General features: G+C 35.0%; 1 protein-coding gene across 3 annotated transcripts in view; it reads left to right on the top strand.

Moving 5' to 3' along the window:
• UACA (uveal autoantigen with coiled-coil domains and ankyrin repeats) overlaps nucleotides 1-14,919 on the top strand; it is an 86,656-nt gene that overhangs the window by 43,751 nt on the left and 27,986 nt on the right. For all 3 annotated transcript variants that reach the window (XM_067752046.1, XM_067752034.1, XM_067752040.1), the window contains exons 2-5: nucleotides 779-912; nucleotides 5,162-5,250; nucleotides 8,333-8,397; nucleotides 9,193-9,250. In XM_067752046.1, coding sequence (XP_067608147.1) covers nucleotides 779-912; nucleotides 5,162-5,250; nucleotides 8,333-8,397; nucleotides 9,193-9,250 — 346 coding nt within the window. The remainder of the gene's footprint in view (nucleotides 1-778; nucleotides 913-5,161; nucleotides 5,251-8,332; nucleotides 8,398-9,192; nucleotides 9,251-14,919) is intronic.

Below are 14,919 nucleotides of genomic sequence, written 5' to 3'. Positions count from 1 at the left end.
TGAATGTAAAGAAGGAAGAAAATGAAAGTCATCTGTGATCCTATAATTTTAGGATTTTTAAGTAGTTAGTACTTTAGAGTCTTTTTTTTTCATTTTATTCTTTGTAGAAGTTTCTTTTTATCCTAACGTATAAGCATAATGGATTGCTTTTTCTCTTGAGTGTACGTGTGTGTAATTTGTCTCCATAATTATATTTCAAACAGTGCCTTTTAAGTGAGTAGTGGTGGTGGGGTTCTTAAAAGGTGTGCAGAATTCCACTGTGTCTAAGGGTCTTGGGAGATAATCAGAGCCAAATCTGAAAGCATGAGTTACAGAATAGGAAAAAAAAGAGCACACTGATTTTTGAAGTCATGAGAAATCTCGATTGAGCTTGGCTGCTTGAGTCGTTTAATGTCCCTGGAGTCTTGATTTTTCTCATCTGTTAAGTGAGGATGATAATTCTAGTTTACTAGGGTCGTTCGAGTCATTCATGCCTGGAACAGGGTAGGTGTTCAATCTTTCTCTGCTCTGATGGCAAAGAAAACAGGGCAGAAAACATGAGAGACATCCTTTTTCTCAAAAGTATAATTAAAATATTTCTTGTACATCAGGTGTTTTGGAAAGGTTCTTTTTGTGACGTTGGAACAGCAGGGACAAGGAAATTTGGGGTGCAGCTGGTAACTGAGTGATGTATTATACATTACTGCTTTCCCTTCTCTTTTTTTTTCTCCCCTTCTTTCGAAAGTCTTACTAATATATATAGTATGCCATGTTTACATTCTTTTTTTCTTTTTTGTAGCAAGTAGCAGATTGGAACAAATATGATGACCGATTGATGAAAGCAGCAGAAAGGGGAGATGTAGAAAAAGTGTCCTCAATCCTTGCTAAAAAGGGGGTCAATCCAGGCAAACTAGATGTGGAAGGCAGATCTGCGTGAGTATTACGATAATTCCCTAAAGGAAATTTGGGTAGACCCTTGGGATACAAATGAAATTTGTGAATTATGGTTATCAACATTTAATTAAAAAAACCTTTATCAAAACCCACACTATAAAATCTTTCAACATCACTTTCAAACAATTTGGACTAATAATTGTTCTCAATATGAAAGATTTTCAAGTGAGAGAAAGAATACTAAAATACTACCCAGTGGTCTAATTGTTTGGACGCTGTGGCAAACCATAGCTTGGGTTATTTGGTGCATTTTTATTCGGTGCAATTTTGTTTATAAGCTTTTTTATACTCCTTATCATATTTGATCCTCGCAGTGGCCCTTTGAAAAAAGTAGGAAAAAGTTTACAGAGGTTAAATAACTTGGTCTAGTCTCATTAAAAGTCACAGGTCTGGGCTTCCCTCATGGCGCAGTAGTTAAGAATCCACCTGCCAAGGCAGGGGACACGGGTTCGAGCCCTGGTCCGGGAAGATCCCACATGCCGCAGAGCAGCTAAGCCTGTGAGCCACAACTACTGAGCCTGCACTCTAGAGCCCGCGAGCCACAGCTACTGAGCCTGCGTGCTATAACTACTGAAGCCTGCGCACCTAGAGCCCGTGCTCCACAACAAGAGAAGCCACTGCAATGAAAAGCCCGTTCGCCACAACTACAGAAAGCCCACACGCAGCAAGGAAGACCCAATGCAGCCAAAAAAAAAAAAAAAAAAAAAAGTCACAGGTCTGTGATGTAAACCCCAGTTTTCTGTCTTGGAAGAGTTCTGTAAATTACACTGCCTTTTCCTCTTAACCCCCAATCCATTTTTATATTTGGGTAATTAATTTAAATGAGAATGTTTCAGGCAGTAGGGAGGCAGAATGACTAGTGTGACTTAGGGAGATACAGGTAGTGATCCTACCCTTTTGCTTTTGTTACTGAGGACTTTACATGCTTATGAACCAGGCATCTTTTCTCTCACCTCTCCCCAGTCTTTATCATTTCTCTTCCTGTTGAGGATGGGGAGCAGTTGGGTTAAAGGGTAGATCTAGCTTCTGTTACTACCCTCTATAAATATAGCAGTTAAAACCTTATCTGGGAAACCTTCCAAAATTAGAGGTGAAAAGTCTCGTTTCCTAAAATTCCTCTCCGCCTTATACTTGCGTAAGTTTTTTTTTAGACTATTATAACTGGAAACCAGATACTAAATATAGAAATGACTATTAAGAAGTGGATAGTTAATGTTTGATGTAGGTCACTACCTTAGAATGCTTAGATATTTAAGTATAGTGAAAATAGCAAAGCATGACTTTAAGTTGTTCATAAGAGCAATAAAGTTTGAGAAGTTCCAATTTTTTTATACTGTTTCAGTTTTATCAAGTAGGCAATTTGATAGCTACAGAAACTGGTTATTTTGAGTTCTGCTGCTATTTTTGCTAATTTTAAACCATTTATAGGGCTCACAGTATAAATAGTGAAAATTTAATATCTAAAACTGACTGTTTTTCATTTTTTTTTTCCAAAATGCCAAGATGTTAAAAGATAAAAGGATCTTCTTTGGGATGAAAATCTTCAGTGAAACCTAATTTCTTCAGTTCTGTCCATCCATGCTTTGAATGTTTTGAAAGAATGATTACTTGAGTTTTTGTTCAGGTTTTTTTGATCTAAGGTTCAACTTTGAGGGAAATTATTTGTATTAATGGTCAGAATTATGAAAATCTGGTGTAATTTGATTAACAATGAACTTTAGTTTGTGAAATATTTGAGTAGTATTAGTTTCTGAGGTTTTCACTGTAGGAAGTAGAATTCTTTCTGGGATTCATAGGATAAAATATTTTCCTTTTGTTACTCACACACAAACTGTATTCTTTCTTAATTAAAGCATTTTATATTTAGTCAAGTATAAGACATATTACAAATATATTTTCTGTAATTATAAAAATAATGTTATTTTGAATGATTTTTTTGGTTTTCAGTTTTTGAAATTTAAGACAAAAGTAACATGTCCTTCTTGACCTCTATCCAATTTCAAAAATGAAATATTTGAGGCCTAGCCATAGTCACTGCAAGGATCTGTTTTCTTCCTGTTTGCCTCTTTCCTAGGGTGTAGCCCTTTGCCCAGGCAAAATGGGGCAGGTTCACCAAGAAGCTTCACTGCCACTTGGAGAGCCATGGATTCCAATTCCTGTCTCCCCATCCTCTCAGGCTGTCAAAAGTACTGTTCAGCCTCCCAGCTGTTTTCTCTGGAATCAGCAAATGCTCCTAGACAAAAAGTAGCCCCAAATACCAAGCTCACCTCTCTGGGCCTCTGTCCTTCCCTGCATACTGGCCTAGTAATTTTTCACTGTCTTGTTAGCCTACTGACACCTTCAAGCAGATGCATTATTTTTTATGAAGCTCTTCTAGTTGTCCTCAGAGGTGGGGACTGTCCATATTACCTGGATCTCCTATTATAGAAGTAAAAGTACTTGTCTTGTTTAAAAAACGAAAACTTAAAGTTGATTTTTTTAATTGAAAAAGAGTATTTCTATAAAGCAGTTTTCCAAATTTCCTTTGCAACTCTGCATACAATTTAATGATTGATATATCTTCTTTCTGAAGCACATCTATTATTTATAGCACAACAGTATTAATAATGCATTGTAGATTTGCTGTGATTTCTGCCCTTTTAAGTGCATCATCAGTATAATGTTGAGTTATTTTGAAGAAAGAAGTCTTTCAGATTTTGTGAGCTAAGAAATGAAAACAAGCAGACAATAAATGAGATCCCCAAGATTGTTGGAAGACTAAAAACCTTTGCTTGATGGAAATTACCATTCCTCAAAAGGTTCTCATGGTGCATTGCATAGTATAATTCCCCACTTCAGTGTTGCAAAGAGATTGATACCCTCAGCCTCATAGCAATTTAAGGAGAACTTATCAGACTTTTAAGAACACTATATTCCTTTTATCAGAAACATCTCTTTCTCTCTAATTCAAACTTTACACAAACCTGGTTTACTTTACTTAGTAGTGCTCAGTCTCTAGTTTGCATTTATATCCCTTATAATACTAATAGAGGCATAACTAGTGTTGTAATATCTGGAAATGAATTTGCTAGCTATCTCCAGATTTTGTCTCTAAGCATTCAGTTATTCAGATATTTGAGGGTGCATCATCTGTCTGGTACTTTCATTGGTTCTGGGAATATAATAGGAAACAGAACAGACAAGAATTCCCGCTTTCATCTAGTTAGTTGAGTAGGAAAAGATTAATAGACCATAAAGAAAATAAACCTTGAATTTATATATAGTATTAGAAAATGTGTAATTCTATTTAGAATAATGAAGGCCAGGATGGGGAAGCTAGGAGTACTAAGGTTGCAGCGGATGGGGAAATGTAAAATTTTCAAATGGTATGGTTAGGGAAGACCCCGGCAGGGAGTGTGCTGCCAAGTGTGTCTGTATCCAGGCACCTTGCTGAGCCTTTACCTCCTGGCAACTTCACGATGGGTACGGTACTCGTTTAGGACCTGAGTTCAATGTCCTTTGCCAACAAGTCCTACAGTATTTACTTACAATGTCAGTTCTTAATGCACACAAAATATTTCTGTAAATGTTTATTGATTAAGAAAGTATTAGATGATCAAAGAAACAATGGGATATTTTATCATGTATCTTGAGTACTTGATGGCTTAAAGTTATTTCGTGTTCAACTCTGTTTGTGTGAAATTTGAACCAGTCATACAGGTCTCTGAGTAAAAGGAAGAATAATGTGGTAGTACTTCAGGAAGAAGGTGATGCCAGATCTTTTGTGGCTTTCAAGTGTAGCTTAGCTTGCTTTGAAGACTTTTCTGTGCCAGGTTTAATATGATAATTCTAAAGAGATGGATAAGTGTTTTGATCTGTCTTTGGCCTTAGCATTCCGTTGTAACTTCATTTGTTTTGGCGGTTTCAGTATATTTGAAACTAAGTAAAATAATCTGATAGAAACTTTTCAGTGCATTTATTAAGGTCTAAACACCAGTGCCTTTGTTATTGAAATGATAAACTGTAGAGGTAATAATGTAAATTTGGATTAAAATGAGTTTTTCAGTAATATGAGATAGGTTTCTTTTTTCTTGGATTAAATATATTGGTGTTCTAATGTAGCCTTTAAAATGCATGTTCACACGTGTGTGTATGTATGTGAGTATTGAATATAAGGTGACATTTATGTAACATTTAAGTTGACCTTGAGTAGTTTCCATGGCATAACAAGTATTTTCTTTTTGTTTAGCTTTCATGTTGTAGCCTCAAAGGGGAATCTTGAGTGTTTGAATGCCATCCTCATACATGGAATTGATATTACAACCAGTGACACCGCAGGTACGTTTGCCTCCATAGTCAGTTACAAACAGAGAAGACAAGCATTGTCCACTGCCAGTGCTCTAAATCAGAGCTAAGTGTGATTTACAAAGAGAAGTCCTTAACTTTCTGTTTCTAATTAACTGAGGTATTGCTCTGGGGGAGAGGGCAAGTACTGGGCATGTAGCAGAAAGGATGACCGAATGGATGAGCAGCTGGAGACCTGAGGTCTAGGGCTGGTCTTGGTAGTGCTACAGGATTCTAAAATCTCAGACTCTGAAGAACCTTTAGGGGCCATTTAGTTTATACTCATATACTATTCAGTATATGAATTCTCACTGTCCTGAGGTCATTTGGTTTTTGGTTGGACATTTCTTGTGTTGAGGAACTAACTGTCTCATAATAACAACATCACCAGTAGTGATCATAACAAGAAGAGGTGACACTTATTTAACATAGACTTAGCTACTCTGCTAAGTGCTTTACACGTACTAACTCATTTTATCCTCACATCAAGCCAATGAGACTGCAAGGCACTGCACTGTTAAGCGACTCACCCGGGATCTTTCAGTGGATGAGTCGCAGTCAGAGTTTGTGTTTTTAACCATTATGCCTCATGAGGAGACCTGGTCTGTGTTTAGCTAGCTATGTTTATAAAAATTATTTCTAATAGACAGTTTAAGTCTGTCTCTTACCAGGCCTTCTGCTTAAACTTAGTCATACCTATGTCTGTCTTTTAAAATATTACAGCATAAGTTTGTCTGCACATCACAAGATAGATTTTAAGTATTTGAATAAAGCTATTGCTTTTCTTCAGTGTTTTAGTTTTCTGTCATCTGGACAATCATTCTCAGTTCTCTGAGACCTGTGGCAGCTTATTTCTCTGCACTTCTACTTTGTTATTCAGTTAAATACGGGAGCTGACATAGAGCAGAGAATGTCCTTAACAACTTTAATTTTTATCCTATGACTCCATGTATGGACAAATAAATACATTACTGTTAACCAACATTGTGTTTGGAAATGGAAGGCAAGCGGGGAGAGAGAGAGAGATCACAAATGAGTTAGTGAGGAAAAGCTTTACCTAAAGTTACCTTAATTGAAGATGAAACTCAATTTATTTGCCACCTTTGAATGAACAAAAAGCTGTTATTACTTATATATATGTTTTCCACTGATGCAGAAGAATATTTGTTTTTAGAAATTTTGGATTAACCATACCATTTCAGAATTCATAAGACTTTATTTATTGTGCTGATTCCAATTCAAACACGTGTCTTTCTTGTTTTTGTCTGTGTTCATTCTGCTCTGGACATTTCGGCCTAGTGGCCAATCTAAGTGACTTTTGCCCTCCCTCCTTCAGTGCAGATGAAGCTCAAATGCTTTCCCAAGCTCAGCAGACGACGTCTTTTCATATACTGCATTCTGGCATACCTTGCTTTACCCATTTTGTCTTTTGTTTTTGCTGTTGTTTAGTCATGTATTTATTGATGGGTTTAATTATGTTTGTCTTTAGAGTTGTCCTTTCCTGAGAACAAGGACCTTGTCTCATTTGCTGTTATATTGTCTGTTATAATCCAGATGTGGATATTTGATAAAAATTTGATTAAACAATCTTTATGTATTTTATCTTAACTCCTTTATTTGCTAGCAATATAAAAGTAGATTGAAAATAACCAGATTTCAAGTTAGTGTGGTTTTGAGGTATTTGTGACCCAGGTCTTGCCAGGTACGCGCCTTTGATATAATTCAGGGTGATATGCTTTAGATGTGATATTTCCATGATTTTTTGCTGTCCTATCTCAAGTGGCTGGATTTGGTATTTCCTTAGCCCTGACCTGACATTTTAATGTGACCAAGTTTCTGTGGCGTTTTGGTAAACACCAGGGACTGTTGCCACTGTGTCTATCCTCACTATCCACTCCATGCTCTCTCTTACTTCTCATGTAAGCACCAGTTATTCTAGTCACTTTTCAGGATGTGAAATGTTTCTAGAAAGTTTGTCCATGACCAGTAGCAAATTGAAATTTGAAATTGTTACATCTGACTTATTTGTAGAGGATGTTTAGGAGTGGTTGAATATGTTACCTGTTCAAAGGTCTGGACTCACTGCCTTTTGCTCTAGAACCTGTTAGCTACACAGAAATGATCAGACCCAGCAAAACGTATTCACCTATCTATACATGCATATAAAACTGAATGAGAGTTGAAAGTCAATTTATTCCTTCATCCAGGATGAACAGAACACACATTACTTTTCTAGCAGAAAGGTCTACTTGTGAAGTACAATTACGTTTGGAGAAGTTTGTGAAGTTAGAGGGAAATTAAGAGCGTTAAAGATTGGAAGCTGGAATAGTCTGGTGAAACCCTTGTAGTTTTCACCATCCAAGAAAGATATTTGTGTAAAGAAGTACAATTAGGAGAAATAGTGTTTGGAGGTAGAATGTTCTCTGCAAATTACCTTTTTCAGTATTCAGAGTTAACCTTCTAGATTATCTGGTGACCTCTTCCCTGCTCCCCTCATCATTTCCTTTAAATTTGCACATTTTAATCACATATTTGAAAAAATTGTCTGATTTTCAGAGAGAGACTCTCTCTGTAAACTTTGAATTTTAGTTGAAGCATAAAAATTACTTAGAGAATACCCTTTCTTTGACTCACATCTCTTAACCTTTCTCCATTTTGGTATCCACACTGCCTATTGAGAAATGTTACGTGAAATCTAGTTATCTTTCTCTCCCTCCTATCCCCATTCCTTTTTTTTCTTTCTCTTTCTCTCCCTTCTCTCCTATGGCAATATTTAATTACTTACTCTGTTTCAGGAACTGCTCCAGGTATTGGAGATACAGTGGTGAATACGACAAAATTCTTGCTCTGTAATGAGTTTGTATGTTTATTTTTTCTTCCCACCTTCATTGTTTTGGTGTGTACATTATCTCTAATTAAAATATGAAACTGGGTGAGACATCTTAGAAACTTAAAGCATGCCTACAAATGAAGTAGTCTGTCAACTGATTTTGGAAAACTGAAGCACATTTCTAAGGAGAATTCACATGTGAAGAAAATGACCCTTATCATATATTTAAAATTATTTCTTTTCTAGGGAGGAATGCTCTTCACCTGGCTGCAAAGTATGGGCATGCACTGTGTCTACAAAAACTTCTACAGGTAGTAAAAGTGGTTAATACTTTGACTTTATTATTTTGACTGCAAATAACAGATGTGTTTTTGGAACTTGAGATCAAAGAAAATAGTAGGCTAGCTTTGACTATTAGCTTACATAATACTTTTTCCATCATTTGTGAAAGAATGTGAACAATAAAGAGCAAAGACTCTGAGGGAAGTGAATTGCATAACTCAGTGTATTAAAAATAAACAACAAAGACTTGACCTTCCTGTTGACATTAGCTGGAGATTGGAATTTTCTGTCATCTGGTATATGACTTGCGATGAAGTGATACAGCATAGGATCTATATATTTCTGTATAAACATCAATAACTCAGACTATGTAATAACATCATTAGTTAAGCTTATAATCAGGCAACCACAAAATTCTGTGAACTACTGGGCTAAATTACGTTTTCAGTTGAAAGGTCTAGTCACACATTTCCTTAAACATGTTTGCCACTAAGTTTCACAGCAGAACTCATTTGTTTTTTCTGATTCAATTGTTCAAGTTTTAATTCTTGCTGGAAAAAAACCCCAAACAATAACAGTTTCTATATTTCATGCGATTGTAATGTACCATATGTTTTCCTGTTTACTGGAATACTGTTAAATTTGCAGTATAATGTTATTATATTTGTCGCATGTCAAAATATTTATGGCTTGTCTAGTACTCTTTAGAGTTTTTGATAAATGCAATATTTTTAAGATTAAATAACAGCTGTTCATTTGAGTCTCGATATTTAACTTGGAAATAAAACTTTCTTAGATTACTAAATATCTGTGTTTTAAAACAGTACAGTTGTCCCACTGAACATGTAGACCTGCAGGGAAGAACTGCACTTCACGATGCAGGTAATAAGCAAAGGTTTCACTTGGACATAAACAAATCTTTGTTAAAATGGCTGGGCATTTAAATTAATTTCAAAGTTTTAACATGAATATATTTGTATAATTCATGGAGAAACAGAATGTTATGAATTTTTTATTTATTCAGATTTGAAATTTATTGGATTGTACGGCTTAAAAAGAATCATTCAGCCAATATTTACAGGCCAGGTTGCTAGATACTGAAAGTCCAAAGATGAATAAACCATAATCCTGCTCTCAAGGAGCTGTAAGTACCATGTGTTTGCTTGGGAACTGGTAGGAGAAATGGGAATGAGGAAGACTTCTCTTTCTTAAAAACTATATTTACCTCATTAACATGTCTGAACCTCATTTTCCTCATCTGCAAAATGAAGTTACTAATGCTACTGCAGTAGTGGTTATAACTGAATCATGAATAGTACCTGGCATGTAGTAACTTCTTAATTAATGGTGATGGTGCTTGTTTTGATTTAGAGGTGTCAGTGCTGAATTACATACCATTGTAATTTGCTGTATTTTAGAAGAGATTTATATTAGTAATTTCAAAGATTTTATTAATCATACTGTATATCAAAATTTATCTGCATTATTCTTTAGGTGTCTTAAAGAAAATGATTAGAAAAAAGTTAAATATTTAAGGATTTTTGGAATGTAAGATAGTCTGACCCCTGGGCAGACTCCTCTAAGACTGAAATTCCTAGTTAACTAGGTGTTCAAAGGAAAAGCAAAACAAAACAAAACCTACTGTTTCCTTTCATGTATATGGAATATCCTTGGTAGATTAGAGGATTAGAGTAGTCTCTGTTAAAAATGTATTATACTTCAAATTTCCTTCAAACTTTTATACTTTTGATTTTCTTCCTTTTTAAAAAAATCTTATGTATTTTTGTGATAGTTTAATCTCTCACACAATGCATTTTTTAAAATTTTGGTATAGAGTGCTATTATTTTCAGAACATTTTTACATACATTGTCATTTAAGCCTCACAATGACTCCTGTGAGTTTCTATTTTTATGATAATTTTGTGTTACTATTTACATAAACAAAAATATTAATTAAAAAATAAATAAAAACATAGACCTAGATTCATATGTGATATACTTATCAAGCTTGTGTAGTTATGGGTTCATCAAAACAAATTTATAAATTAAACTTAAAATCATAAAAAATTATAATTCATTTCTGTAGCACTAATTTATTGTTTGATGGAAATTTTAAAATGATTTTGCTGCTTAATGAAGTATGAATATATGTCACATGATATTTCTATTCTCCTACCACCTTCTCATAGTTGTTTTTTAATCCATCCAACCTTATTAATAATCATGTTTTAAAAATTATTAAAAATGTTATAATTATTAAAAATTAAAAATAATCATGTTTTTAAAATGTTAATAATCATGTTTTAAAAATTATTAAAAATGAAAATTTGAAACATAAAGTTAGACTATCATATTAAAATACCTTATACCCCTCATCCAGCTGAGACAGTTGTCAGCATATGGCTAATCTTGATTCATTTATACCACCACCCATTATTCTCCTCTACTTGGCATATTTTAAATCAAATCCAAGACATCATATAATTTTATCCATAAACAATTCAGCTTTTATCTCTGAAAGATAATGATTCTATTTTGGAACCTAAGTGTAATACCATTATTACACCTAATGCATTTGAAAATGTTTTCAATATCATTTACTCAATGTTCAACTTTTTCTAGTTGTTTTTATTTTTTTTACTGCTTAATTGAGGTATAATTATTATACAAAACTTGTATATAATTATTGTATAATGTAATAACGTATTGCACATAATTAACAATATGGTATTGTGTACTTTAAAATATATTAAGAGGATAGAGTACTTAGTATTCTCACCAAAAAAACCCCCCAAAAACAAACCCCAAAAAACACACAGACACACAAAAGGACACAAGGAAATTTGTGGAGGTGATCCATATGTTTAGTACCTTGATTGTGGTGAGGGTATTACAGTGTATGCGTTTGTCCAAACTCATCAAAATATGTACAGTAAGTATGTGTAATTTATTGTATATTATAGATTTTATTATCCCTGTTTTTAAAACTGGTACAACTTAACAGATTGAAATTTTAATATTTGTTCAGTAGGTATACAGATGAAGTTAGAATGAAGACCAAGTTGATGTAGTAAAAGAACTCCAATATCAGTTGCTTATTAAAAAAAAAATGGAGTGGTATAGGTTGGCAGGTGGCTTGAGGTCATTCATGAACTGAATTCTTTCCATCTTGTTGCTCCACTTTCCTCTGGTATCTTCCTCAGCAATGTCATTGCAGCAGGGTTGTAGTCATATCTGCGTTCCAGCTGGCAGGAAAGGGAAGGAGAATAGGAGGAGCGCATGCCCACAGTCTGAGGCCCAGATTTGGAAGTGGTAAATAGCCCTACTCATAATCCATCAATAAGACCAAAGTCAGTTGGTTGTATTTATCTGTAAAGGAGGCCCAGAAATGTAATCTCAAGATAACTAGTCATGGCCGAGCTGCCACACGGTAGAAGAAGGGGAGAACAAATTTTGGTAACAATTGCCACAGTCCAGCCCTCTGGCCTTCCAGATATTCCTGCAGCCCCTACTTTCCACACATAGAACATTATCCCCACCCCAAGGGAGAGGATACATAACCAATTCAGTCACTGAAGCCACCTCAAAGTCTGGGATTTCTGGGTGATGTGCACTTGTGTATTTTTGGCTCTGAAATGGCTCTTCATGGTCCAACAGTTTGTAAACTCAAAGAAAAGAGATCTGCTCCTCACAATATAGTGATGCAGCAAGAACAGGATAAGTAAAATAAAGACTCCCTTTTGGAAACAGGAGAACTGGGAAATACACAGCAGTCACTATTCAACAGCAGGTTTCAGATACTGCTGAGCAAAACTTGCAAAGGCTTTCAACTGAGATCTTGGAGTAAATTTCTTGGTTAGCTCCTTCAGGTGCCCCCCAGTTTTGTTTCCTAGGAGAAATCCCTTATTGTCCTCTGTGGGCCCTAGCTCTGCCTTCTGGAAGGTTCTTGTCCATTATCCTCCAAGATCACAGGTAAATTGGATGTTGGAAAGTATGCCCTCTATATAGGCAGCTTAAGCACAGGAAGAGTTATTAGTTTTAGCTGACTGGGCTTTTGGATTTTGGGGTAGTGCATTCCCTCAAAACCTTGGTAGGTTTCTGGCCTATTTGTTGCCAGCCACTTTCATATGTCAGGAACCATTTATTTTCTGGACATAAAGTTCTTAACCCTCCTTTATTTCTTGTTTTTATTTCTGGACTCATGATTCTCTACCTCATTTTATTTTATTTTTTTAACCAAAATTTAGAAAATTTATTTATAAAATGTTCAGTACTGTGTAGAACATTAGGTTAATTTACAGAGTTTTTAAAAAATTTTATTGGAATATAGTTGATTTACAATGTTGTATTAGTTTCAGGTGTACAATGAAGTGAATCACTTATACATATACACATACCTACTCCTGTTTTAGATTCTTTTTCCATATAGGCCATTACAGAGTATTGAATAGAGTTCCCTGTGCTATACAGTAGGTCCTTATTAGTTATCTAGTTTATATATAGTAGTGTGTTATGTCAATCCCAATCTCCCAATTTATCCCCCCCAACCCCGTCCCCTGGTAACCATAAGTTTGTTTTCTACATCCGTGACTCTACTTCTGTTTTGTAAATAGGTTCATTTGTTCATTTTAATACTGCCACCTCAAAGTCATCTGAAATAATAGTCTTGGATGGGAATATAGTATCCTCAATCTGATCTTTATTCCAGGACTGGATCTGTTTTTTTTGTTTTTTTTTTTTCATTTTTCCTTATTGGGCTGTCTTTGAGAAAAGTTGTGACCAACAATAGTTTTATATCTTGCTGTTTGGTATAGAGAAACAATTGGCTTCTCTATACCTGTGAGGTCCCAAATATCTAGAAACTCTATTCCCTTCCAACTGTGTTCATAACTAATTCTTGCTTGACCTCATCTCTTTCTTGTTGACCTCATCTCTTTCTTACTAGAAGCAGTAAGCAGCCGCCAATATGCCCTAAAATTTGGGCTCTTTTCTATTGCTTCACCTAGAAAGGCTCCATACTCACACAGTGTACGTTGTAAATTAGCACAGATGATAGATCTATCAAACGTTTTGCCACAGTGTGAGAAAAATCACAAGGTTTCTAGCCTGAAATATGTTTACTGACCACCTAGTACCCAACCACTAAACCAGTGCTGTATAATTTAGGTATCTGTTACAACAGCACCTGACTCCTGATAGCAATTTTTGTCTTGGTTAGGGATAAGATTATACTGCTGTGACAAAATAAAATAACATTTGCTTTAAACACACACACACACACACACACACACACACAGAGAATTTATTTCTTTCATGTCACAGCCCTAATGATCAGATTGGCTTGTACCTCTGCTTCATATAGTCATTCAGGGACCCAGATTTCTTCTATTTTGCAGTTCTACCATTGCCTGGGGGTGTCCTCATCTTTAAGGCTGAAGCTGATAATAGGTACCTGTTATCCTGCTAGCAGGAAGGAGAAAGATTATGGAAGAATGTATAACCACTTTTTAAAGCCCTAGACTCAGAAGCCCTAGACTCAGAAGGTAGCACATGTCCCTCATGTCAGACTCCATTGGCATGATCTAACTCATGTGGTCATGCCTTCATGCAAAGGAGACTGGGAACTGTGGTCTAGGTGAGCCACCCTGTGCGCAACACAGTTTTATTACCATGGAACAAGGATGAACGGCTGGCATTCTCCATCATCGCACCTTTAATACTGACTTGATTTGTTTAGTATAGTATAACTCTGGAATTTTTTATGCTTTACATTTTTTCCTTCTTATTTTTAATTGGGCCTGAATGGTTGTTATTTTATAATTCCTGAATTAATGTATTCAGTTTCAATTTATCTTTTTTTTAAGATTGATTATATATTTTATATAAAAGACTTGCTGGATTAAAGACATCAGAAATGAAAAATTGACGTGATTTTTTAATGTATGTTTGGTTTTACTTTATTGCACCAAAAAAAAAAAAAAGAACGCTGACTTAGTACTTTTTTGTGCAAATAAACTAATGTCAACTTATAAAACTTTTATAAAAACTCGTGGGAAGTATAAACACAATCGTACTTTATGAATTTGACCACTTTTTTCCTGATACAAATATGAACTCTAGTGTTGATCAGAGAAGAGGCATCATGTGATTTTCTAATATAATTTTTAGCAAAATGACCCTGCTTTTGCATCAAGGGCAGACATTGCAGTTTCTGTTTTGAAAAGGAAATATGAACTGTATGAATCATACTTTATTTACTGTGGGTCTTCTATAAAGAAAAAAGTATGTGATTCTTTTAAAAAAACTGCACTAACACTTCAAGGATTCAGTAAGTTATAGCCATACTTTAAAATATACTGTAAATAGAAAGTTTAAGTGTGATTTTCATTATCAGTGGTTACCCTTAGCACAGCAGTATATTCTTGTCCTCTGCAAGAGTGACAGTGTTCCTTGGTCCTAATAAATTATACAAAATTTACAAAATGATCTTGTCTAATCCATTTTCAGATAGAAAAATCAATGCTTATAATGCTAAACTGAGAGTGAAGGAT

The sequence above is a fragment of the Pseudorca crassidens genome, chromosome 1, assembly GCF_039906515.1.
Source record: "Pseudorca crassidens isolate mPseCra1 chromosome 1, mPseCra1.hap1, whole genome shotgun sequence".
In the NCBI taxonomy this organism is placed as follows: domain Eukaryota; kingdom Metazoa; phylum Chordata; class Mammalia; order Artiodactyla; family Delphinidae; genus Pseudorca; species Pseudorca crassidens.
This window is presented reverse-complemented; position numbering and strand designations above follow the sequence as displayed.